This window comes from Ammospiza nelsoni, chromosome 8, assembly GCF_027579445.1.
Source record: "Ammospiza nelsoni isolate bAmmNel1 chromosome 8, bAmmNel1.pri, whole genome shotgun sequence".
NCBI classification, from domain to species: domain Eukaryota; kingdom Metazoa; phylum Chordata; class Aves; order Passeriformes; family Passerellidae; genus Ammospiza; species Ammospiza nelsoni.
The window spans coordinates 19,671,920-19,699,315 of record NC_080640.1 but is presented as its reverse complement, the minus strand read 5'-3'; the positions used below and the strand labels follow the sequence as shown (position 1 = coordinate 19,699,315).

General features: G+C 48.8%; 1 protein-coding gene across 1 annotated transcript in view; it reads right to left on the bottom strand.

The window, feature by feature from the left end:
- The window catches only part of TLL2 (tolloid like 2), an 85,472-nt gene extending 58,536 nt beyond the window's left edge, over positions 1-26,936 (bottom strand). The window contains exon 1 of the mRNA XM_059477362.1: positions 26,762-26,936. Coding sequence (XP_059333345.1) covers positions 26,762-26,912 — 151 coding nt within the window. The 5' untranslated portion in view covers positions 26,913-26,936. The remainder of the gene's footprint in view (positions 1-26,761) is intronic.
- Positions 26,937-27,396: the final 460 nt, after the last annotated feature.

Below are 27,396 nucleotides of genomic sequence, written 5' to 3'. Positions count from 1 at the left end.
CAGCTCACACCGACAGATTTCCTTTCACTCCCTCTAGCACAGTTCTAACACAGTTTTGCTGCTCTTCTTGAGCAGGTGTCCCACAGGGTAATGCAGAAATGGGCAGGTTAAACAGAGAGCAATGTGAACCCAAGTAGGTGCCTCAGATTTGTTTTATCGATACTCACCACCCAAACTCAGTTTTCATGAGCATTCCCAGCCCCTGTGTGTAGATAATAGCTGGGTTCCCAAGCACAGGTACCTCATGACTTGTGCCAGTACAAAATATACAGGGAAGAAGTGCCTGCACAACAAACCTTCACATCTCCAGCTCTGTGAGCATCACAGGCAGGCAGCTGACAGAGCCTGCCTGGCACAGACCCAGCTGTGTCACCCCAGTGATGAGCCAGGCACACCCTCTGTTGGTGCCTCAGTGCAAACCCAGGATGTGCTCTGAACCCATCCACGAGATCAGTCACACCTGCATTCCTAAGGCACAATCTCTATCCCACCACATCTCTGCTGTCCATCATGCACCTTATGGAAGGTCCTGGGGCACCAATTAGCTCCTTTTGTTCTAGAGCTGACTGTACCACATCCAAATAATAGAAGAGAAAACCAATGTCCCTCCCACCTGAGCCACAGGAGCACCTGGCAAGGGGTGCTGGCCATATGTGGACATGGTAACACATCCCACCTCCTGGCAAACAGGAGCTCCTCAGGGACTGGCAAAACCATGCCAAGTTATTTCTGAGCATTTGCAGAATGCTTCCCAACCTGACAGGTCTGGGTGGTGGGAGATTTCATTTTCAGGGCTGGCCAGGCTCTCGTTCAGGCTGACACTGTGCAGTCTAACAATAAGAAAATAAATCAACAGATCAAAGCAGGTTCCCAGCACCTCCATATTTCTTTTCTCACAGGCAGACAGGTCTGTTGCTGAGCCTCCTGCTGGCACAGGAACCAGCAGAACAATATTCTGAGCTATGCTAAGATTTATACCTTAGAGAAAAAACTCAGTGCATTCCTCAGGGCAAAGTAACAGCTGGGTCAGAGGGAAAAGCAAAGTCTCAAAAGGCAGAAACCAGTGAAAGAGGACAGAGAAAAAATCCCAGACCAGCAATCTGGAAATAGAGCCAGATCATGAGCATCAAACACTCAAACCAAAGGAAGATGGGAAACAAGCAGCTAGTTAACAAAAAGCATTAATACTGCCACATTCAGCCACTGTGTTTTCATCCAGATCAATTTGTTTCTCCCCACTGGCCAGCTTTGGGGCTGAGCTGCCATGGAGGCTCTGGGGGTAACCAGCTCCACTCAGCAAGGCTGTCTGGAGTCTGAGCTGGTGTCTGGCATCACTGGGGCCTCCTGGCAACAGGGACTTGGTGCTTCTGTCTTCAGTGGGAAGTTCTCTTGCCCAGGGAGCCCATTTTGTTTCAGAAATTGCTCTCAGTTTGTGTAGGAATGCCTATGAACATGGTCTGCTTCTAAACGGCAACAAATATTTCAAAAACATCAAAATCTCCTGGGAATCAGAGTCCAAACCCCTATTCAGATATCTGCAGAAACCTGAACTGCTAAATTATGTGTAGTGCTCCCAAAGCACCCTCTCTTGGGAAGTGATCTGCCAGAAATCCTGATTCATATTCAATGGATTTCCTTTCCTGGAGGGTGACAATGCAGGAACAATGAAATACTTTGGGCTTGAGCTTGTTCAAAACTGCAAACATACATGTGAGCCTACACAATGCCCAGCTTTGCTGTCCCTGGATTGAATACCATGTTATTTTAACCAAGAACCAAGGAATAGCGCTTGCCATAATCACGTTAGCACAAAGGCATTTTCATTTTAAAATTCACATCTCTTTTGCTGCTGTGACTTCCTCACTCAAGGTCTTCATTTTTTCCACTTCAGCATGGTATTGTCAAACCAATCCAGTAATCCTAATCTACAAACCCATTCCATGTAAAATGAGCAGTGCAGGAGGGCATGTGTGAGCACACAGAGCTGGAAAGCCATGCCACAAGCAGCTGGAAATCCGTGCCACAAGCAGCTGGAAATCCGTGCCACAAGCAGCGGAGCAGCTCCCTCTATGGGCCCTGAAATGGTTAAACAACTGCGCCTTCGGAAGCGAGCCCGCCCGGGTGGGCGGCTGTGCCAGCACCCAGAGCACCTCACGGCTTTGGGATCTGCTCCCCTCTAATGCGGGCAAACCCAAGCACCTGGCTTAGCCCCTCATGCTTCCACAGGATGTAAATTAAGCTGTGGGAGCCTCATAACACTCTGTTTTCTGCTCCAGGTGATGGTGCCAGTTCCATGGCAATGCTGACATGAGGCAGGGATCTGGCTGTGCATCTCTGAATTTTTCTCCCTGAAAGCTGTACACACTCTGCAGAGTGCCTCTTGGCCACAATTTTGGTGTAGGCAGGAAACAGCCTTTAGGGAGAAGCTGTCATGGACTCATGAACACATGCAGTTTGAGCTCTGCCCCAACACAGACAAACATCCTCAAGGCCACCCCAAAGCAGGTAAATTCACCTGGAGACCTCACTCCCTTTCAAGTGAAACCAACTCAGCAACTCACTTGGCTTTCCTGACCAGGCAAGTCCTGCCCCCTCCTGCTACCTGATGGACACAGGTATCCTTCCTGGATTCTGTCCATTCCACCACAGCCATGATTCTCCAACAGCTTCTGTCATACCCTGCTCAAAGTTATTTTAGTTGAATGAAGGCAGCAGACAGAGACAGGAGACCAAGAATCAGCTGTCTCCACCCCTGCCAAGGCCTCCACCCCACAGGGCATACAGAAATGGGAACCAGGAAACAAAACCATAACCAGATAAAAGGATTTTGTGGTCTGATCGTAAACGATGAGACCCATAAATAACACAGGGGCACTATTTGACAGAAGCAGCCCTTTCTCCAGGTGCCTATGGAGTGACCCTTGTTAGCTCAACATGCAAAGCAGCAATGCTGCCTTGGAAACCCAGCATAGCTTCAGCTGCCCTTTAAGAGCAGGAAATGGCAAGGTTCTGGGTAATGAAATCCAAGAATGCTTTTGTCAATTAATTATGGAGAAAGCTGAACTACACAAGCCCCATCTCACCCCCTTCATCATTTTTGCTGCTCAATATAACTTTAATTAATCTTTCCTTTGGCAATTTGAAGGAAGGGTGAGCACGCTGCAAACACCTACTGAGTATTAAATTGATTTTCTGTTTTATAGTCCTCTTTCCCTCCCTATTGGCCAAGATGTGATTTGTGCCCCTTCCCTTGGAGGCATTTTTTCCATGCTAATATAATCCAAAGCCCCAAGCAACAATAGCATCCAGAAAAGTAACACTTTGCACAGCCCATTGCTTCAGCACAGCCTCTGCCAGCACAGAGAAGATTCTCTCTTGCCCCCTTTTCCCCCACGCCACAAAAATTCAAAGCAACCACCTCATTTCCATATCTTCATCATTTTTGCCTAAAAAACTGACAGTGTCTTTGTCCTAAGTAACTAACACATCAGGTCCCTGTGGTTTCCTGCTGCCATTTGTAGCTGTGCATCTCAATTACCCCAGCACTAATGGAAAGCCTGTTCTGCTGGCAAACACGACCTCCCAGCTGAGCTACCAGGCTGCTTTGGTACTGCAGGTATCTGGACCTAAAACCAGAAGGGAGGAAAACAGCTCAGCTGAGGCCCCTAATAACTTGACTTGGTCCCTAATAATCCCACCTCAGGCTGTGGGGCTGCAATCAGGATCTTTAGCAGCAAGCACACCCCAGTCACCAAGTGCAGCCCAGCTGTGCAGCAATGGAACAAACTCTTTTCATGGGACTTCTCCTCTGCCTTGTAGGGACCCAGGCCCTATCACCAGTCAACCATTTAAGGATGAGAGCAGTCAGGGATCACCTTCTTACCCCAGCACACCTCAAGGACAGGCATGGAGACTGGCTGCCAGCAGTTTCTGTCTCAGGAATTCAGGCTTTTTTCCATCACCACTGGTTTTGGTACCATCAGTTAGGAGACCTTGACCTAAAATATTCCATGTCCCTTAGCAGCTGTCCCATAAGACTTTCTAAGCCTTATGGCCACCAGTTCCATTCTGCTGGGAGGAGACATCCAGGTCAGACCTTTTCCTCAGATAATTCCCACACCATGGGACTTGTCCTGGATTTATTCTTCAAAATTCAGACAAGAAACATAACCTTAGAGATGACAATAAAAATTTGAGACTAAAACTCTTCTAATTTCATTTAGAATGGTTCAGTGGCTAAGCACTGTCCCCCTCACCCCCACCCTGAGCACATTTCATTTCAAATTGCATCATTTGGGGAGGGATGTTTTTCCTTCAGGTGGCCAGACACACACAGAGGTGTCAAAACCTCACTGTTCTCACCCCAAGCACTGCAAGAGGGGAATGGGTGACCCCAAACAGGCAGAAAATTCCCTGTCACCTGCCCAGCCGTGGAAGAAATTGGCTCATAGCAAAAATGAACAGAAGAGGAGCCATGAACTGAGCTGCATCCTCAAAAAAGGAAGGTGGCAAAGCAGGCCTGATTGGAGCAAACTTTGAGGCAGGCTGACAGTTTAAAATCACATGGTCCTGGATGAAAGGAGGCAGTTCATGATAGATCACATCTATTCAAGGGCTAGACAAGGAAAGCAAACATAGGCTCATTTTACTCATTGTTCTTTATCCACCAACACCAGGAGAGGAGTGCTGCAGCACCGTTGGAAGAGAAAAAAGAAACGGACAGCAGGCAGGGAAGAAATGGGAGCTATTTATGGAGGATAGCTAATTTGAGCTGTTTACAGACATTCCTCCTGAAAGCTCGGGGATGGGAGGGTGGGCAGGGAGGTGGTTTCAGCCATTAAAAATACAACGTGAGAATCCATTAATTTTCCATAGAAACAATGTCGTCACAGAAGCGAGACAAATCTGATCAGTCATGCAAATGTGCTGATGTTAAATTCTCAGGCCTGGGTGGGGAATTTGGGTTGCCAAAAACACCACAATGAAGAGATCAGAATGAGATTAGAAGCCAGAGTGGCTGCAGCATTGACAGCATGGTGGGGGCATGGGATGTAACCAAAGGCACCCCAGATTACAGAGGAGTTTGTGCCTTAAACCAGGCACAGGTGCCCCAGCAAAAAAGACAAGAAAAAGTCATCCTGGCATGAGATCTCAGGGACCAGGCAAATGCCACATTCCTACTCTGCAAACCAGAAAGGACCACAGCTCGCTCCAGAGAATGAAGGACTCAGAAACCCACAGGACTGGGGGCCACACAAGCTGCAAAGTCACAGCACCAGCAAAAAGCAAGAGGTGATAGCAGAGGAAATGGGTGAGCACAGCCCAGCAAAGCACTAGGCAATTCCAGTTTTAGAGAAAACTGTCCCAAGTAAGCATCAGCACTGTCCCAGGCGCATGCTGAACTGTGATGAAGTCTTAAACATTGCATTTATGTTGTGTTAATAAGGGGGGGGGGGGGAAAGTTTATTTCTCCTCCAATAAAACAGACCAAAAAAACCCTCTAAACAACCAACCAAAGGCCCTTTCTTCCCTCTTCTCTATAAAAATCAAACTTTCCAAATACTCCCTGGAAGGAGATGCTACATGTGAAAAATTACAGTGGCACTCTCAGCAGGAGGAGTGGAAATCACTCACCCTGGGCAGGGAACACAGCCCTTCCTTGCTGTCACCATCCTGGACTGGCCTCACCACAAACATTTAGAGGATAAAAATAACCTTGCAAAATGAAGCGTTGCACCCCCAGTAATACACAAAACATTCCAGAGTAACACCTGGGACAAGAATGCTTCCCAGAGAGTCCCACCACCGGCAAAAACAAAGAACCACATGAATAAAAAGAAACAAGAGGTCAAAACACATCACAAGAGGTGCTCTACCCAGGTTCATCCATCAGTCAAAGTATCAGTGTTTGTCCTCACAAACAGCTGCTTGGTTCACCTGTTCATTTTGAAGATGCATTGGGTTTACATTTGAAACCTTTGGTGCTACAGCCATGGGAACCCCTCCACACAAGGGCTGCTCCTGCTCATCAGGTGGCTGCTGGTGTCCACAAGCCCAGGAAAGGGATCAGCCCTCCAGTGTCTGAGAAAGGGCACTCACATCACACTGTGCACCTCAGCAAACCCCCTGCACCACCAACTTGCCCCAAAACAGACATTTACCAAGTACCAACTGACATTTACCTTGGGTACTGAAACCTGTCTCTAGTGCCATGGATTAAAGACATGGCTCCCCCAGGAGGGGACAATCCTGGAAGGGTGCCCCAGATGGGTACTGTGCTGGAAGCTCAGTGCAACACAGCACAAACTGCTCTTGGTTCAGAGAGACACTTGGTTCTAAAACCCCTAAAGTGCCCCATGCCCCTCTGGCCATTCACTGTCCATTTTAAACTCCTACAAGAAGCCTGAAAAAAAAAAAAAAGGGGATTGCCTCATCATTTATACAGAATAAAAAGGATCTCCTGCATCCCCTTCTGTGGCTAATGAGGCTCACCACCAGTCTGCTCAAATGCCTCTCTGGAGCTGCACCTGTGGGCACAGTGCAGAGGATGGAGCCAGCCTGCTCTGGCAGGCACTCCTCCGGTCTGCTCCGCAATGGCAAGCACGGCAAATCTGGCAGCAGCACCCCCTCTATAAATACTGCACTGTGCAGACATGCCTTGCAGCACACAAAACCACAGGCTGCCCTCACAGGAGAGGTCTGCATCCTGCCATGGCTTTCCTTCAGATCGTTCTGATGTCCCAGAATGTTCCCGAGCCCTCCCCCTTTTGTGAATATCCCTGCCATAAATGTTCTGCTCTTGTATTTTGGTACTACTGTTCCACATCAGCTAAACTCAGCCACCCAAACATCTACAGCAATAATCACTGACTTCTCACTGACTCCCACCTTGGTCTATCCCATCACAGCTGGCATGCATAAAGTCAAAGTTCTCAATATTCAAGGGCATTTTTACAGTCACAGCCATGCACACTGCAGTGAGCATCGAGGACTGTAGTAGCAACACAGCCCTGCCTCTGTACAGAGCTCCACACAGCTTCAGAGGCTTCTGCAGCTCCCCTTACAGAACATCAGCTTTGGGTGCCACTTCTCACCATACAAAACTGCTCTCAAGATTCACACCCAAAAGTCACAGCAGCCAGTTTTCTGTTTTGTTCAGCAAGACCTCATTACACTCTATTTACTAAGATTGCTTAGAAAGGTGTAGAACTGTGCTCTGGTCACACCTTGGAGTTTTAAGGTAGGTTAGATAGACTAGCATACAAGTGAAAGATGCTATAGCAAGGAAGTCATGCACCTTGTCTTCTTCTGACACATCTGATCCTGCTCCAGCTATGAGCAGCCACGAAAGCAGTGAAAGGTTAAGTGTCATTACCTCCATTCACATTATTTATGCAGTAGGTACCCATAGGAAGTTGGTCTTTATTGATACATTCTTTAACATGCCAGTTCTGTTTCACTTCAAGCACTTAAGTACATCTGGGTGAGGACACGTTCTCACTTCCCAAGCAAGCCAGCTGCACCCTTCACTCGCTCAGACACCAGCGATGAAAGCCTGCTCAAGAACATGCATCTGTTTCACGCATGGCTCATATGGCTAATTTAAACACTTTCCATATGTTGCCAAAGAGCTGTGACCAAATGCCACTTGCAAATAAATGAGAAGATTGTCTGGCATCCACAGAGAAAAGTTTCATCTTGGAGCAACAGCTCCTTTGTTCCCAGGATGCCTGGGCATCCCCAGCCCCTTTCACAGTCAGATGTTGCTGACCAGTCCAAACACTGCCTCCTCCTGGGATCATGCCCCTGCAGCAACAAACTCCACACATCAGGGTGGCAATCTTAGGAAAAGACCTGTGATGAACACCTCAACACGTGGAAATCATAGAAGGGTTTGGGTTGGAAAGAACCTGTAAAGGTCTTGTTCTAACCACGTGCAATGGAAAGGGACACTCTGAACTAGACCTTGTTGCTCAGAGCCTCATCCCGCCTGAGCTTGAGTGCTTTCAGGGATGGGGCAGCTGCCACCTCTTTGGACAATCTGTTCCAGTGTTACCCTGATAGAGATTAATGTATCTTGTTCCAGAAAAAGTTACTTACCCATAGAACAGCCATGATTTTTCCTCAGTCCTTATCCAGACATTTCCATTGGGCACCAGGCTGTAACTGCTGGAAATGTTCAATGCATAAATGAAGCTGCATATAAGCAATAATTTCATGTTTCCATATGTTGCTGTGATACTAGAAGCTACCATTTCACTTCTAAAGTACACACAGTGGCTTTCCTCTCTATTCCAGCCTGCCAAGAGGTCACTTGCCATGTTACAGCTAGACCACATCAAACTAATGGTCTGTAGATGTGTAGTGGGAGGACTGTCAGTAAGGCCTTCACCCAGGGTTACTGCTCTCCAAGAGGTAGATCCAGTCAGAAAGCATATAACAAATATCTCTGTTTGGAAACAGACAGGAAGCTAATAGAAGGATTTAAAAATTCAAAGGGGAAGGGAAACGGATGCCACTATTTTCCTTGTCAACAATGGCACGTTGTACTTGCACCCAGGGAAGTGCAGTGCAGAGCCCGTGCCTGCTGGACCCGGCCATGTACAGTAAAACCCACATGGTCTCTTCAGCCAGAGCTTGCTGGAGCAGGCACCAAACAGGTGCCTCAAAGAGCCATCCAAAGACACACTTCTCAGCCTGTCCTGAAGAAGTGATTATTTTATGGTTACAGAACCCAGGATAGAGCTGGATGTCCCTGATCTCCACCTCAGTGCTCCACTATTAGACAGACCATCCACTGCAGACCAGCACCAATGTGCTGGAGCTCCCCCCCCTTTCTTGAGGGTGGAGGGTGTCCACTCCTTGGCACTTCACAGGCAGAAAGGGCAGTCAGACCAAGTGGAGTGTGAGATAATCGAGCTCCACTCTGCCTTGGACTGGGGGCTGTCTCCCAGTGCTCAAGGGCAGGAGATCCACGCTCACCAAAGCTATCCTACTCCTACATCTAGTGGCCACCTTGCAGCATCTCCTCGCTCTTTGGGGAAGTTGTTGGGAACCACAGACACAGTTAACAGAAAATCTCCCTCAAATCTGATATTGGGTGAAGCACATGAAAAATTACTGATGCAATTGATTCACATGGCTTCTGTCATTCAGAAATTCCTGCGCATCAAGGGGAGGTGTGGGATTTGCACATAACCGACTCAGACAGCTGCAGATTTCCATAGGCACTAAATGTCTGCAGGCAGAAGCCACTCCTCATGTAATCCCATTAAACAGCTGGAATGAATGAAAATGCTGTGCAATTCAGCATACTAGCAGCAGCCACCCCTGCTTCCTCCACCATTAGCGCAGGGTCCTCTCCAGTTCAGCCTCTTCCCATGGGTCCAAATTACAGGAGTTATTTCATGCCCTAAACTTTGCAGGAAGCCTGGAGCACACGCGAGCCTACAAGAATGGAAGACTGGTGTCAGGAAAGTGCTCAGAACACATCCAGGCTCCTCATCGGAGTCTTCTTCACTTTTGGGGATATCACTGCAGAAAATACAAGTCTTCTCATGAACAGAAATCAGTACACTGGAGATTGGGAATAGAATTAAAATCAACACACCACCATCTCCAAAGGCAACAAGGTGGAACTCACACAAAATATAATTGCTTGTAGATTGCAGGTCCAGATCAGAATCAGGCGGATCTCAGGTGGAAGCTGTTTGCCATTTAAAGGCCTTTCATGGCATCACTGTATCACACCACAGCAGTTGTGAAGAGCCACAGAAAGATAATGTTCAGCAATTTGAAGGAGGCATTATTAATCCTTCACCTCCCAGAGAAGGCCAAAGCTGAGCTCTGCTCCCTGAGGCATCCAGAAGAAGATGATATTCAACAAGGCTTACACTGCATGCATATGCAAATTTCCTCTACCTTTCACACTGTCATTAACTGTTAACTCATCCTCAGTGCTTTCCAGTCATATGTGATGGTCAATACATGAAATCTCCTGCAACCTCATGGAAACTGTAGGGTCTCTCAAGGAAGGTTAACTACAGCCATGACTCTCCAGAGAAGCAAGCAGGATGAGATAGGCACATGCACAACAGAAATACCAACAACTGTAGATGGCATGCAGCTTGCAGAATTGTTCATTTACTCTCCCAGAGGCAGCTGGGTTTATCTCTTTGTATCCCATTTTCCTTTCCAATCACTTGTTCCTCTGAACTTGCCTGTGCTACCAGGAGCATTCGGAGGACTGGAAAGTAAAAAACCTTGGGTTCTGAGCAAAAACCAGATCAGTCCCCTCTTGGTACTCCATTCCTATAGCTCACTGATACTGGGAGAAGGAGGATGAGAAAGGAAGACCATCTTCCTCAACAGCAGCCCAGCTTTAAATTGGAATAAAGGGGCCATGACTGCAGCATCAGTGGACATGGCTGGGCAGAGAGCAGTTGTGTTGGACCCTTAGGCAGTGGGTGAGCTTCTGCCTCAGTGTGCCCACCTCTTGCTTTCCAGCTTTGTCCTGAATACAAAGCATCAGCCAGAGATACTCATCCCAGGCCTTCACAAACATTCATAAGCTTACATTGTAAATACTCAACTATGTAAAGATTTAAATCATAAACATTTCTGCTGGCCATCCCCCTCTGGAACACCTCAGCTGCACCCTATGCATTAGCCCAGTCTTTGCCAAAGCTCTGCTCCCCACTTTGTGACAGCAAGTACTTGGCACTTTTGCAAGTGATCCATCTGCTCCTATGCCAAACACCCAGTAAAGCACAAGGCTAGCAAGGATCTTCTTTCATCCTTGCTCTGTGTGTACTGCCCTGACTCTGCAAGAGACGAGGAAGGATGTCTGTCCAAACCAGTGCCCTCTGCCCCACCACTGGATCTATTCCTGAAGCAGTGCCATGCAATCACACAATTGGCAACTATCACAACATGTAGGGTAGGGCAGGAGGTATTAAAGCAAACTTCAATTTTGATCTTTCTCAGCTTTAATAAAATATCATTACACAGACAAGTTATTCCCTGACAAGCTGTTTGTGCCCTCTGGATAGCAAAGTCTTGTGTCAGGAGTGTGCCTGTCTTTGAAGTGGGAGGCTGCAGTTTGACAAAGGCAGGGAGCAAAGGCGAGAGGGACCAGAGCTGCTGTGAGGCAGTTGCCAGAATTCAGCAGTGCCAGTACAGCTCTGTGCTAGCCTTGCTTTGAGACAACGAAGCCCTTTTTTGGCTCAGGCTCTAAAAACACTCCCCAGCCACAGGCAGACTAGTCAGGGAAAATTCCAATCCCAAAACCAGCAAAGTAGCATCTAATTCCTGTCCCACAGCTTTAACCCTGAGCATCAGCAGCAGGCAGGGTCACCAGCCCTGCTGGAAAAAAAAGGAAGGCACCAAAACAGAAAGTGGCTCATTTACTGCTTGTCCTGGGTAAGAAAGAAGAGGTGGTGCTCAGGCGTTTGCTCCAGTGGCTGCTGGTTTTCAATCCCTCCTGCTCCTCCAGAAGATGCCAAGGACAGGGGATTAGCTCAGCAGGAGAGCCTGAGGAAGCAGCAGCAAACCCCTTTCTCTGCCACATAAGCACAAAGGATGAGGACAGAGATTTGCCTCTGGCTCACCCTCTCAGAGCCAGCTCTGGATTAGTGGAAAGCAAAACGCAGGCACTTTCCAGAAGGGCTGCCCCCATCAAAAAACATTTCCATCCATTCTGCTATTCTAACAACCTAGCAGCAGATCTGCTCCCCCTCCTGTCAGTCACCCCTGTGCAGCCACATCAACACCCATCAAATGCCAGTGCTCCCTGCATGGCACAAACCTTGCACAAGATCAAAAAACATCATAAAGCAGCATGGCCTAACATGGAGGTTTTCAAGCTGTGCTTTTCTTATTCCCCTCCAGATTTTGCACAGACCTGCAGCACTGTGGGGAGCAAACCTTCACACATCTAGGTGCAAGAGAGGACAGAGCTCTCTCACCATAAGACACTGAAGAGCTGAAAGCAGGCAAATCCACTGGCAAGAAGGGTTATTACCAGAGTCCAACAGTACGAGGATGTTGAGAAAAGTAATATTCAAGGCAGCTCAGAAAAAATAATTCCATTTCCAATGGAGCATATTCATCAAACAAAGCAACTAACGTGTTACTTAGGCAGGAGAAGCTCACAGAGTTCTTTAACACCAAAAGTGTCCCTGCTGCAGGACATGGCATACCTGTCACACAGGAACTGGGTGTCACTGGATGGGGAACCATTATTTCCATGGCTGGTGATGGCTTCACATGCCTGGCTTTGTTTCCCTGCCAGGTCTGACTGCACAGCAAAGATTACAAGCGTGCTACAATGGGAGAGAGAGCAAGGGAAAGGGGGAACACATCAGTGTATTTCTCTGGGCCAGTTGCTAATACACTCTGTTACCCCCACACACCTGATGATGAAAAACTGTCATGACTCATGTGAAACCTCATCTGCTCCACCAGTCCTACAGAGGACAACCAGCCAAGTTTGGGGCAGAAAACCCAAGGAACTTCACAGATCTGAAGCAATAAATAAACCCCAAAATATTCCCCTGAAGAGGGAAGCCAATGCACTACACTAAGTGCATTTGCTTCTGCCATCAGCAGGGAATACTGAGCATGAGCTGCCCAAAGGACTGGCACTGCCACTTCATGCTCTCCAGGAGCCAACAGAATGAGGACAGGCTGTGAACTTCCACAAGCTAGGAAGTGTCCCTATCCACTGCTCTTTAAAACTGCTCTTCCTGGGTCACCCCTGGCTCCTAAGTAGAATCCCAGAGCAGCTGAAAGCCAGTTATAAGCTTGTATGATCTGGGTGCTGCAGAGAGGCACTAAGCAGCTCCCACAAGGTGTGGAGCACAGCTGCCTGCTGCTGCCCTCAATGCTTCCCCTCCTTCTCCACAGCCCGTGTGATTTCAGACTTCTTAAAGAAAGGAATTTTCCTTCAACAGCAAAGGGTGAGCATTTTCTGCTATTAAAACCAGCTGAGTTCCTCTGAATCTCCCCAAGACAGGAGCCAACACGTGGGAAGCTTTGGTGTAAAAGGAAACAAGGATGGAAACAGGTAGGCAACACTAACTAAACCTCTGAGACACCAGATGCTCTGACTGCTTCACAGGTGAGTAAGAAAAGAGCACAGGGATGCTGCAGTTAAGCTCTGGCACTTTTTATTCCAGCAGGCTATGGATGCTAAAAGCTTACACAGGTTCAAAAGAAAGCAGGTGGAAGACAAAGCTACCAAACAACATTAAAGGCAATGAGCCATCCCTGGACAGGGATTGTGGAGTCTGCAGCAGCCAGGGATACTTCTGGATGTGCCACTCTGTCTTACCCTGCTTTTCTCCATCTCCTTTGGCATTTACTGCTGCCACACTGAAACAGGTTACAGAGTTTGTTTTGAGGCAGATCAGTCATTCTTAACAGTACATTTCTATGGGATCATTGTAGCTTTAGCAAAGCTCCAAATATAAAAGAACAGATTAATAAAGGCCTTGAGAAAGTATTTTCCAAGTGCCTTTCGGCTCCCAACTAGCTTTAAAATTCTGGTCTGAACGGTCTTGGTGAAAAAGGATAATTTTCATAGAGTGTCTTTAGCAAAATGGCAGGATGCAATCATCTCTCTAGGGTGACACTCCTCTTAGAGAGAAGTCACAGTAAAACATGCGCTATGTTGGACACTGAATGACAGGGCAAATTTTGTAAGCAGAAAAGAATACCATGGTCACCAGGTGGGAAACTACTGAAGATGCAGAGCCAGACCAGACTTCATGGTTGGAAAGCCCCATTCCCACCACTTACAGTTTTATTCTAGCCCAGCTCAGAGAGCACTAACAGGCTGAATAATTCCTGCTGGCCCCAGAGCATCACAAATGGTTTCACAAGTGGGAAGGTGTTCGAGGCAAAGACCTTGCTTTGAGGGTCCAACTTTCAGGCAGCAAGAGAGAGAAAGGGAAAATGCAAGGCTGAAATCAGCTCAGACATTCAGCTGGGCCCAAGCCTCCAGCAGTGGGATTTATTCAGAGCTTAAAGCATTTCTCTGGGACTCTTTGTCACAGGAGTGTAGGTACAAACAAACAGTAGCTGGGACAAAGGGAGGCAACACACATTTTATTAGTAAAAAGTTAATCGGCTTAAAGTGTGCAACTAAATAAGCAAAGCTTACATTAAAGTGACCCAGCAATAAAAGATGCCATGGAAATAAAGTTATAGGAAATACAATATAGTCTCTATGTTCTTTTGTAATCCATCACGATAAATATTCATGATTCTGGGTTAATGGGGTATGCAGCTCTCAGCCACCACAATAGTTTTTTGTTTATTCTCAAGACCATGAACTTTGGAACCATGAACCTGAATTTCAGGACTCTGTATTCATGCATGTTAGCAAAATTCAGGGCAAGGCAGGGTGATGGAGACAAGGCCAGGACCTTGGCTTGTGACAACGTAACAGAGTTTGCTGCAGTTTTTGACAATGAGTAACAAGAGCCCCAGGATGCACAGAACTTCCTGTGGATCTGTGATCCCCCCTGCCTCCAGGCCAGCAAAAGGAGGAGAGAAGAGGCACAAGCCTGTCCCTCACTTCCAGTCCATGGCTCATTCCAGTCTCCCTGCTCAGAAGACAATGACAGCCTCAGACCAGCCCTCGAGGAGGCAGAAGCTGCTGGCACCACACAGCAGAGCAGAGCACAGCCCACTCCTCACACAGGGGAAGGAAAATCTGCACACTCCTGAACACAACCTTTTGAGCCTTCAGCTGAGAGGACACTTCTGCTATCTGAGAACGGTCCTGAAGGAAGAGGACACCAAGCTCCAGTCCTGCATTCACCAGACAGAACACACCATTCCAAAGTGTGTTTTAAAGAGTCCCAAGCCTCCCCAGCCAGGCCCACATCCAGTTGTCCTCTGATGGTGCCACCCTCTGCAGCATGACCAACCTTCCCTCCAACCTCTCTACTCCAACTTGCATTGATGTGGACAGACTACAGAGCCCCTTCGGGGTTAGTGAAGGACATGTAGAAACTTAAATAAAACCAACAAAAAACCAACCACCACAGACTCGAAGTTCAAAGCCTTGAAACCAGTAAGAGGAAAACAATGTTTGATCAAAGGCATTTTAAGACATTTTATTTTGTTGTTGTTTTTTTCTCTCAGCTGCTTACAACTAACAGGAAAAACTATGGTCCAATAAGGTCTCCAGCAGATTTCTAGTGTACTCCAATGAAGCATACACCCCCTTTCCCAGTAAAAACTTCCAATTATCTTTTTCCTCTTTCCCCACATAATGTAGTGACCCATGAAAGCAAGGCCTCCAACAGCCTGGCACCAGAGCCAGGCCCTGTTTTGCTGGGAGCACAGCTCTCCACTCTGCACCCCCCTGGATCAGTCTGAAAACAGAACCCATCCCTTCACTGACCCTTGGGCTCAATTGCCTCTTTTAGGGAAAGCACAGCCTAAGACTAATAAATAAATAGGACCTTTTCTTCATGCACCTTTCCTCAGGACAATCTAGATGACAATCCTTGCCACCCAGAGCTCTGTTCCTCTATCTGGGCAAAGCTGATCACTGAGATCAGCTGAATGTGAACAGCTCTAGGACCAGCCATGGCTTCAGAATGCCCTGTCCTGTAATAGTGAAAAACTCCCTTCCATTTTAAGCCTTTGATGCTTCAATTGCAATAGTTAAACAAAGGACAAGCATAGAACATTTATACATAAGGAAGAAGAATTTAGCAAGAACCATGGAAGTTGAGAAATTACCACAAAAGATGAAAGTGTACTTTTGGAAAGAAAACTATTTCTCCAACTACTGAAATATCTGCCTTGAATCACGGAAAGGCTCTGCCTAAAATCAAGTACATCAAAAAACAACAGCCTTCTCAAAACCAAGGTTTCTTGCTGAGACTGCATGTATTTAGCATTGTAATACTTGGAATATTTTATTTTTACCTGCAATAGCACAGAGATGGCTGCTCAGAGGGAGAAATACACAGATGTGCACAGGAGGAGGGGAACTGGCTGGGAAACACTTTGCCCATGCCCTGTGTGGAATTTGGCACTGAATGGCATCCTTCTGAAACAGGGGACACCCCCAAGCCCAAATCCCACTCAGATCCAAGGAGAAACCTCTTCCCTGCACACTTCCCACTACCAACCTCTGTAACAACAAACCTCTGGGACAAGCCCAAACCTGGCAGCTCCTTCCATTTCACCACAAAGCACCAGGATCCAGGCACTGCCACTGCCCAGGGGGACACAAAGAACAGGCACAGGTGATGGTTTGAGGTCTCCATTTCATGCATGCTTGCAAACCCCATGGCAAATGTGTCACACTTCTGCCAAGAGATGAGGGATTGTACAATGGGCAAAGAGAGAAAAAGATGCTCTTTTCAACATCAAAACAAAAGAGGGCAGCCAGGAAGTTTTACTCCTCATGTCAACATCCTATTACCAACCAGCAGCTTGCCTTGACAACAAAGCTTTCCAAGAAAAGGCAGAGACGTGGGCACTTGAGCAGCGGCCTCAGGAGATCTCAGCTCTTTGCCCAAGAAACAGAAAAAAAAAAAAACCAAACCAGCATATCACGTATCACCTTCCTACTGAAGCATGAAAAAAAGGAGAATATATGGCAGAAGAGGCCAACAAGGGAAAAAGCAGAAATCAATGGGATCTAACAGAGCGTGACGGAAAATCACTTCCCTCATAAAAAGAGGTTACTTACCAGGTTAATGAATCTTTTCTGTTCTGTACTTAGACACCCAGGAAATGGAAGGGGTCACAGGAGCAGTGTGGGTGGGAATGAAATCCCTAGAACATGCTTTCAAGAACAATCAAAGGTTAGAGATTAAATCCAGACGGCAGTCAACTGCACAGCACATCAGCAGCATGGCACAGGCACCAGCTGCAGCTCGGTGTCACCAAGCACAACACCCTTCCACCATCAACAGCACAGCAAAAACCAGACTCCTCTTCCAGGGCAAAACCAGCCAGACAGGCCACCCCTGCCCCAAGGGTCAGAGCATCTCTGCCTGCTTGGGTCAGCAGTACCAGCATGGTCAAAACAAAATGGTCTCTGGGTCTCTGATGGGAGTAACTGCAATAGAGCCATGAAAAGCAGACTCCAGAAATCACACTGTGCAAATCACATAGACAGCTCTTGGTCCTGTGGCCAAAACGTCTCAAAACTCACTTTTATATAAAGTTCTGTTCCTTACCTTTGTTGGAAATGCACAGGGAAAAAAAAACCCAAAACAAAACACAGAAGAATCTGGGCAATGGCAGGGTATGAGATCTGGTGATAACAGAAGACTGAATTAGACCTCTGGAATATCAAACACATCTGATGCCCTATGGCACAGCCACAAATAAAGCACAGAGCCTTGCTGCTTTATCACTCCCCTGCCCACATCCAGTTTGAGCTACTGACAACAAGGGACCCAAGGAATAGATCTGCTTAGGTCCAAGGCACTCCATGAGGGAAATGCAGGCACAGAGTTCCATCTTTTTTCAATGCCACTGAACTTGTAGGTCTCTATGCTGGGTTCCCCCACTGCCTGCAAGAATCATTTACCAATGGATGTTTCTCAGTTTGGCCATCTTTACTCTGGTACAGTTCAAACACCTCTGCCAGCAGCTGTACAAGCTTCTCCTGCAGCAGCTGCCTTGTTTACTCCCCAATTTCTGCAGCAAAGACATGGATAATGCAGCCAGAAACCCCCTTTATTATTTGCATTAATGCAGTCTCAGGTTAGATTTGTTGCACAGGATAGATGTTCAAGTCAGAGTTCCATGTCACATCAGCTGCCTTCATGCCCAAGGAGCCACACCACAAGCTCCAAAGCAGACCTAACACTGGCATTTCTGTGAGCTTGGACTTGGCAAGCCTAGTGAGTTTAAGGATTTTTATATCTGAGGAATTTCAAAGCAAAACCGATGCCTTACTGAACCAATACCTTCATCACACCCGTGCTGCTGACACACAGCAGTGTGGACAATCCCTCACAGCAGATGTCTGTCCCTGGAGCCGGGACAAGCCCTTCTGTCAGGTTAGTGGGAAACAGGCACAGTTTGTAATTACAGCTGTCTCTTTCAAAGCCTGCTCTTTGAAATTAACAGCCTCCAGCAGATCCCACCTAAACTCCGCACGTAAAATGCCAAAAAAGCCAGCCAATTTTGCCAAAGTTCTGAGCAAATGGAAGTGCTGCTGATTAGGCACTGCTGTTTGCAGCAATGCTGAGTTCAGTCACACTGATGGAGGAGTGTGAGACTGGCAACACCCACAGTGACATGAAAAGGGGAGAAGGGCAATTCTCAGCACCCAGTACTGTATCAATCATCTCTTCTAACAAGGAGGCAGAGGGACCCCACTGTACTCCCAGCAGCAACTCTCAGGAAGATAAGATAAAGCACTTAGCAGGCTTAAATCTCCATCTTGTATCATTGTGGTATGGTTTGCTCTGTCAATAGCACTGAGGTTTGTGGATGGAAAATTAAACAGATGCTTTTTACTTGAGTGCTGACATTTACATGAACACAAAATGACTTGAGAGGACATGAATTTCCATTCAGGTCTAAAGTTGGGCTGATTCATGGACCAGCAGCAGCTGTGGGTCTCTATTTGTACCACTCAAACCAGAGGCTTGAGAAACTAGGATTTACCAGTTGCTGAGATTTCCTGGGGGCTTCCTTCTCAACATGCAATTAGAGATTTCTCTCCATTGCAAGCTAGGCTGACACAAACTGGCCAAGAAAGGGCAATCAGTCATTGAGAGTTGTTTAATAAAGGGCTTCCTTGCACATTTTAGCAGTTTCTATTGACAGGGAACCTTCCCGTTGAGGAAGTGCTAGAATGGGAACATCAAAGAATGCCTGGAGATCAGCATTTCTGGAAGCTCAGCTGCAACAAAGGAGAAAAAAAAACCAAAACCAAACAAACCCAGAAGTCCTAGCAGCTGAATCAAAACAACAGCCAGTTTCTGCTTAGTCATCTATCTCTTCTGAGTACTGAAATCACATTTCAGCACTAGTTGAAAGTGGTTTTGTTACAGCTTAATACCTGCAATACTTGTGATCCAGCACAACGGAGTCATTCAGTGTCAGAGGTGCCTCCTCCCTGCCAAGCCTGCCCATCTCCAACCAGCCCACAGACTGCCCTGGCAGGTCAGTGCCCCCCCAGTGCCGTCACCACCCTCTCAGCACAGACAGCTCTGCACGCTGGGTCACAGAAGGCAGCCCTGCATTCCCCCCCTGCTCCTCAAGGGAAGGGGAGCTGGGCAGAGCAGCCCATTCCTCACAGCCCACAGGCTGCTGCTCAGAGCTGGCTGGGCACAGCAGCAGCCGCACTCACAGCAGGGCTGTTCTGGGAGAACAAGCACAGGAGAACTTGCTGACCCCTGGGAGCCACTGCCAGGATGGGAGAGGAGATGACGGGAGAAGCCTGGGGGAAAGGGCATTGCAGAACACCTGGGGCAGGAAGCAGAGAAGGATCTGAGCAACTCTCCAGGCAGGGTTTGGAGAAGGCTTCAGCAAAAGGAGATGAGGGAACATCTGAAATGAATCTGTAGGAAACACAGAGGGAAGCAGGCAGAGAGCACAAAGGTCTCTGCAGTGAAGGCCGGGGAGAAAGGAAGGAAATGAAAGTGTCAGAGGAAGCAGGTTAGAATGTTTCAGACACACAGCACTGCCAATTTCCCAAGGAACCCACTAAGCAGGCTGCAGTGGGTACCCACAGCCACACAGCTCTTCCCCAGGCTGGGCTGGAGGCCACTCACCTGGGAGACACCCACAGACACAGTGTTAGCAGCAAGAAACAGGTGGGGCACCAGTAAATGCAGCAACTTCTTGTGTTAACCACTGGCAACACACACTGCACAGGTTAGAGCAGGAGGAGAACAAAATCTCCAAGCACAACTGCAGAGGTATAATGTAATTACACAAATGCAAAGTGCCTCCAACCAAAATCCCCAGCTTTGTGCACTTTTAAATCCTGGAAGACTTAAAGCACAGTTTCTAAATGCCTTTTTCTGGGACTCTGTGACTTTACTAATCTTATGCTACCGAACAGCTGAAGAACAAGCAGCATTCCTTGATCCCACCTGTGCAGGCTGTGATTGAGGGCAGACACCCTGTGATTGTGAACTGCACCCAGACTAAGAAGCTCAATAAAAGCTCTGGAGAAGTATCCATGACAACTGCAAGCACCTCTTCCCCACCCTACCAGGCTTTTTTAAGGGGGAAAAAAGTCCTCTGTCCTAAATTTGCCCATTTTTGTTCCGTCCATTGCTAAATCCCAATGCGTAGGCGTAGAACAGAGGATTACATCTCCTACAGGCCAAGCAGATCCAACACGCCCCAAGAAGTGCCAAATATCAGGCATGATTTAGTCAGATCCCAAGAAGACAGGTAAACACTGGAAGGACTTCAGACCCAGATCTCAGGTTGCAGTGATCACAAAGTTTTGCTCTCCAACTCCCCAGGCCATTGACTTCCCTACTGAGGAATCTCAGGTGCAATAAAAGGGTTGCTGGTTATTATTTCTTTAAGCCAGAGCCATTAGCTTGTGCTCAGCTAGGATTATAATCAAAGTCACCTTAAACCTTCCTTTTGAGGAGGAAACTTCTGCTGCAGCTCTACCTTGCTGCAAAACACTTCCCCAGTGGCAAACAGCTGCATCACTGAGGAGTGACCCCGGTAGTTTTCACCCACCTGCTTTCAGTTCTGTAAGTGCTGTCATCTCCCCAAAGCAGGTAAATTAAAGACTGAACAGTCTGGTCTCATTCTTTCCCAGACCACCCAAAAAGAGTCAATTTCCTCCTTGAGTATTTAACCCTTCCTGCAATGAACCAGGAGAAAAATGCAGAGGGAATGATTGCCAGTTAGAGTTCTCTCCTTCCTCAGTAGAAGTTTCCATCAGCTCAACACTGAAGATTCCACAGACTGGGTCATGTCCCAGGCCCTTCTCTCAAAGCCCTCCTATAAGCACTGGGAGCAAAAGAAGGAATTTCCCTTTTCTGGAAGGCCATATACCTTCTAAAGCCTGGAGAGCAGGACTCAACCCTGCCACCACCCCAGGGACCGCCCCTGGGAAGGACACAGCTCCCACTGTCTTCTACAACTCAGACCCCACACCAGAGCTCTGGTACCTTCACCACAGCTGCACTGCCACCTTCCACACATGCCCACAGGCTTCAAAGCTGTACAGAAAACCTGTAAGGTGGAAATGAGATTTTTTCATAGGATTCTGTGATTCCCAAGCAAAGGCAGGTTGGCACACACTCTGCCAGTGCTCCCACCACTGCCAAACTAAACAAGACCACTTGCAGGATTGCAGGAAAGCTCTTGTCAAGAAGTGAGTGGGCTGGGTCCCTAGCACAGCCTGCAAAGAGCTTTCTGGTTGCCCTGCTAACATGGTGTGTCTGCGCTTCCAGCCAGGAAAACAGCATCTGCATCCCACTCAAAACCCAAGCAACATTCAAATGACCCAGGCTTTACAGATGCTGTCTCCCCTTTCTCATTTCATTATCCCCTCAAGGCTTTCAGTTCCTAAGAGCAAATTCCTCAGCTGCCCACAGAAATGTCTGCACCTGACTTCAGATGTTTGCACCACAGCCCGAATGAAATGTGCAGTCTCCAGAACAAAAGGCACTGTGCCTGTACAGAGGAAGAGCTGTGAGGAACAGAACAACAATGAAGCACAATTTACAGCTCTCATGACAGCACTGGGAGTGAGAACTCTAAATACATGGGGCATTTAGAAGTTAGTGGATCAAATCAGCAAGTGGAGCAGGAACAAGGATGCACAGCAGCATCCTGTGATAGACAAGCAGCATCCACACTTGAAGGAGCCTTGGGTTGCAGGAAAAAATGATCTATCATTGCCAAACTGCTTCTCTAATAACTTTTGTAGTGATAAAGAAACAGGAGATATGGAATTGCTGCTCAGCTGATGCCCCTTCATACCTCTTGCCCCAGTTCTTCCCCTTTTGAGCTCATATCCTGAAACTCCACAAAATCCATGGAAACTAATTCACTTTCTAGGTGCTACCTCCCTGCCAGAGCCCTGCTCTGTTTTGCAGCCTCCCCAGGCCAGGCTCTGCTCAGAGCACTGCAAGCAATGGCCCAGAGCAAAAGCCATGGAGAGATCTGAGTCTCATGGAAAGAAGCTGAGCTTGGATGCAAGGCTCATCTGCACCTACAGGCAGCTGCTCCTTGGTCCAGCTCTCCTCAGCCACACAAACCCCCCTGAAGGACTCCTGGGACACAGCAGGAGCTCAGGAGCACATGGCTGGGCAGGCAGCTCTGCCAATCCCTCATGCAGACACCTTCACTGAGGAACTGCCTTGGGCCTGGAGTCCAGCCTGGAGCCAGGACATGTCACACCAGGGTGAGCTGCACAGGGCAGAGAGAAACAGGACTCCAGCACAGAACACCCTCCCTGGAGGATGACCTATTGCACATGCAGCTCACCAAAGGCAGGGAGTACCATGTTAGGAGCTGAAGTACCCAGGAATCAACATGGTGAAACCAAACTGCAGCTTTTTCTCCCCACCTGGCAAGTGGAAAAGAGCCTCATGGCAGGCTTGAGCTAGAAGAAAGGGATCATCAAGCCTGTAAACATCCAGAGGACAAATTATTCAGTGCCCAGCTCTCCCTCCCTATTTACACCCACCTCCCCTTGTTGACATAAGTTGGATTATCCCCAGAGGTCACTTTGAACCTCACAGATTCTGCTCTTCACCTCAAATTAAGGTTTGTACAAGCTTGCACCCAAATAACCACCAGAACAAATTACAGGCTATTTAATTCCTTTGGTTCCAGTTTGTCTGAGGAGGCTCAGAAGGACATGCTTGTTTTGTTTAGAAGGCATCCACGGTTCCTCCTGCTGCCTGCCTGTCATACAGCCTCACTCACAGCACACTGGCCTGGGTGTCCTTAACTGCATCCTCTGAGCAGCAGATCCATCCAAAGCACACGTGAGGCTCATGACATTGTCCCATCTATTACAGAGCAGTTCCGGGCAGGAACCTTTGTACTATCCCCTTTGAAAGGCTCCAGTGAGCTGCTACAACACTCAGCAAAATCCACCCCACAGAGCCAGCACTGCCACCTTCCCTGGCAGCTCAACCTGACAGTGCAGGGCTGCCTCAGCTGCCCCTGGATCAGCCACTCAGGCAGCTCCTTGTTTCCTTCTGCCTTACAAAGAGGCAGGAGAGCAGCCCCATTAGGAAAAGAAAATCCTGGATGGTGAAGTTAAGAGCAGAGTTCTGGCCCATCATCTGAGCCCATCATGTGCTGGCACCAGTAGCTCAGTGGTTGCAGTGCTCTGGGATGTTACTGCCCTGTGCTGTCCCTCCTGCCTTGCTGCAGGAGATTATTACATCCTCCACTAATGCAACAGAGAGGAGCCTGTGCCAGGAGCATGTTTCCACTCCCAGTCCAGCAGAACAACCATGGACAGCCTGCACTCAACCTCAGGGCATGAGCTGCAGGGGTGAGGAGCTGCCAAGCTTTGCATTCTAACCTGCCAGCTTTAAATCCATAACAGCTTCTGGGCCACAGCCATTAGCCCACAGGAAATTAGAAAAAATAAAAGAAGATAATAAATAAAAAGAAATAAGTAAAGCACTGTAGTTCTAGCAGCTTCATAAATCATGCAAGAGGAGCAGCAGCTTGTCTTCACCGCAGGCTAAGAGCCTGCACACAATCTGCAGCCACAAGAGCGTGCACAGGAGCCTGTGCCTGCAGCAGTGATGGAAGCATCCCCACAAGTCTCAGAGCGCTCACAGTCTCTGTTTCCCCTTGCAAAACATACCAGACACCTGAGCACTTCACAGCAGCCACTGCCCTCTCCAGTCATGCTTCCTGACAGATCCCAACACTGTCCCACGAGTGGAGGAGCTCAGGCCTGAGGAACTTAAGGAGATTTGTCACTGCTGTAGTTCATCAGGAACAGAGTGGGATACACTTCCCATACAGGCATTAGCCCAGACAGGCCCTATTAGACAGGCAACCCTATTAATGGTGCCTTCACCTTATTTCACTAATAGAAATAGATCACTTATCACTCTCAGCTCAGCTAACCCTTTGAGAGGGTGTCTGCAGCAGAGAACACCTGCCCAGCTCCACAAGGTGCTGATGGTCCAGGCCAGGAATAGGAGGAAGGCTGTGAATGCAAGGCAGGGTCTAACACAGATCCTTGTGGTACAAACCTTGTTTGGTTTGTCTTGGGGCTAACTTTAACAACTGGAACTATCCGGCACACAGAGAGGTACACAGCATGAAAGGAGTGTCCTGCTCTCTAAGTGCTCTGCACTTTATGTGGACACAGCCACATGAAGAGAAACTGGATCAGAGAACCTGGACATACAGCCAGCCAGGACACACTGAAAGAACCAGTCTCTTTCTTCTACAGAACACAAGAGTGAAACTTGAGAAAGCCAGAGATGGTGCTCACCAGAGCAGGAGGCTGCAGCACAGCAGAAGGCACTGTACTGCCCTGCACACATGCACACACTGGTGAGCAAGGCAAACTCAAGCTGCAGCCTCGGGTCAGGAAGCCAGAGCAGGGCTGGGCCAGCCCCCAGCACAGGCAGCTGTGTGCCAGCACCACCAGAAACACCAGCCTGCCCCGGGAGGAAAAGGAACCACCTGCGTGACCTCCACAGGCCTCATTCATTCCTCCCTTTCTATTGGAAAGAAGACATTGGAAAAGCATAAAAGGCAAACACTGAGAAGTCAGAAAATAAAGACAATTTCTGTGATTGATCCTGCCTGAATTGAATTAACAGGAATAACACACACAAAGTTTTTCTGACCACCACAAGAAGAGATGCTGATGTAAACGAAGGCAGGCTGTCCTTGGCAGCACAAGCTCTTTTCTGTGTACATGCAGAAGTGAGAGGGGGAGAACTTGGGAAATCAGGGAACTGCAAGAGGAAAAACTAAAAGGTCCTGCAATGAAGGCAGGCAAAAGGAAGGCTGCAAAAAGATTTTTTTTCTCCCTTTTCTGCCATAGGTTCCCTGTTAGATGTAGAGAAGTCAAAGTAAATGTTCTCTGTGTGGTCCTTAAAGGAGCATTCCTCATCCTCCACGTACTTGATCTGACATCAGCACCCGGCAGTCACAAGGGCAGCTGAGGCAGCAGAGATGATGGTATAGTTTTGAGGAGAAAGCAAGGATGATACATTTTCAGATGGGAAGGCTGAAGCACTGTACCTGGAGCTCTCCAAGTCTAAACCATAGCTGTGTCACTCACAACTAGTTTCAGTAGCAAGAGAGATCAATTCATTACCATTTAGAAGCAGACACAAATACAGTAAAGCATATTTGGGCTGGATCCTATATTCATTACAAAGAATTAACCTCCACACACACCAAACTATATATCAAATGACAGATGACTTGCTGATCAAGGGAGTGTTTTGTGCAAAAAATACTCTCTGGAGAGGACTGAGCTGAATTTTGGAAGGAAACCCACCACACTCAGCCTACATACAAAGCCAGCTAAACTTGCTGTACCCGGCAGAGAAGCTCTGGAAGACATTACACTGACAGAGCTGGTCCATGTGAGCAGATACGGCTGCAAGCAGCGCAACAGCAGGCAGGAGAGAGCTGATAACAGGAGAAGCTATCACCGAGGGACACTGAGTAACAGCCAGGAGCACATTCAGGGCAAAGCCCCGACTCAAGAGAGCAAGAACGCCACCCACGAAGAAACACCTTTCTTTTTTCAACTCCTACAGTATTAAGAAAACAGAACTTCACACAAAATTATCTGTAAATGTAACACAACTAACGAGGTATCAGTTGTCAATTTCTCAGCAGGGAAGCAATTCACAAGACTACAACATTCTCTAATAGAACCAAAACGAATTACGCTCACATCAAGAGTACCTCCTAGTTTTCCAAAGAGAAAATCTAGGTCCATATTCTCTTTGAATTAAGGCAATGCAACATTAGGGACAACAGCAGCTCTTTTGGAACTCAAAGAGATTAAAAGCAATGAGCTCAGAACCAACAGAGTGCAGTCTGTCAAGGGAACGAACAACTCCAAGAAAGGGACGGAGGGAGCAGCTGGAGGCTGCCTGGAGAGGCACCCAGGCAGCTGCGGAGTACGTGGCTGCCCCGGCGGGCCGGGCTGGGGGCGAGGCGGGGCGCGCCGGCTCCGCTCCGCACCGCCCGGGAGCCCCCGCCGGCCCCGCACCGCCCCGGGAGCCCCGCCAAGCGCCGCCGGCCCCGCACCGCAACTTCGGGCCGGACAGAGCTCGGGGCGAGTTCGAACAGCGGCCAAAAGGCAATGGAAATGCACGGAAAAAGCCAAAACGGTTGAGGGCGCGGGGGGAGAACCCCCCACCCCAAAACGCGAAGCACGGGCGGGTTTCCCTGGCTTTGCAGAGGGAATGTGTCGCGGGAGGGAGCGGCACAGGTGGGGCAGCGGTGCGGGTCTGTGAGGCGATTTACAAAAACAGCCCGGCATAGCCTCCCACCGGGGTACAGCCCCCGGGCAGCGGGGCGCAGGCGGGAGGCAGCCCGAACCCTCCCGCGGCGGCGGCCGGGGACAGCGGGGCAGCCCGCGGGCTCCGGGAAGGCACCGGGATGCCGGGGACGCTCCCGGCCGGCCCGGGGGGCTCCCGCCGCCAGGTGAGCCTGGGCACGGTTCGGCCGGGCGGAGCCGGGGCACCGCGGAGCGCCTAGCAGGGACACCTGTCCGCCGCCGCCGCGCTTCCAAACTTCTCCCAGAGTTGCAGCCAGACCGCTTCCCTACCGGCTTTGCATGGGTCGCGGTACTCCATCAGCTCCTCCGCCGTCTCCGGTTGCCCCAGCGTTAAGGAGGCTGCGGGTGCGCCCGTGCCCGCGGCAGGCAGCAGCAGCAGGGAGAGCAGCAGGCGGCGGAGCGGGGCGGCCCCGCGGCCCATGGCGGCGGAGCGGGCGGCGCGGCTGCCCGGGGTGCGGGCACTGCGCGGCCACAGCGGGCCCGCGGCCGCGGGGGGCGCCGCCGCTGCCACTCACCGCGCCAGCAGCCAATCAGCGCCGCGCCCGCGCCTCGGCCCCGCCCCCTCCCGCCGCGCTCGGAGCCGGAGCCCGACGGCGGCGATAACGCGCTCCAAACACCGGGAATTACCAATAGTGCCCTCAGATACTACTAGCGTTATCTCGTATTACTTTCCCTCAGTCGGTAACTTCAGGGGCAGCCAAAGAGAATTAGCCAGTCCGCCGCCGGGAGAATCAACGTTTCACATGGCAGCCTTGTAACCCCCGTGTAAGTGGAGTCGTTACACCGTGGATGGAGAACGATGCGAAAGAAAAATAATCACTCCAAACCAAAGAATGGGAGAAATTAAGAAAGATAGGACTAAACATCAAGATGTGCATTTATCCCTCTCACCTGCTTTTCACAGC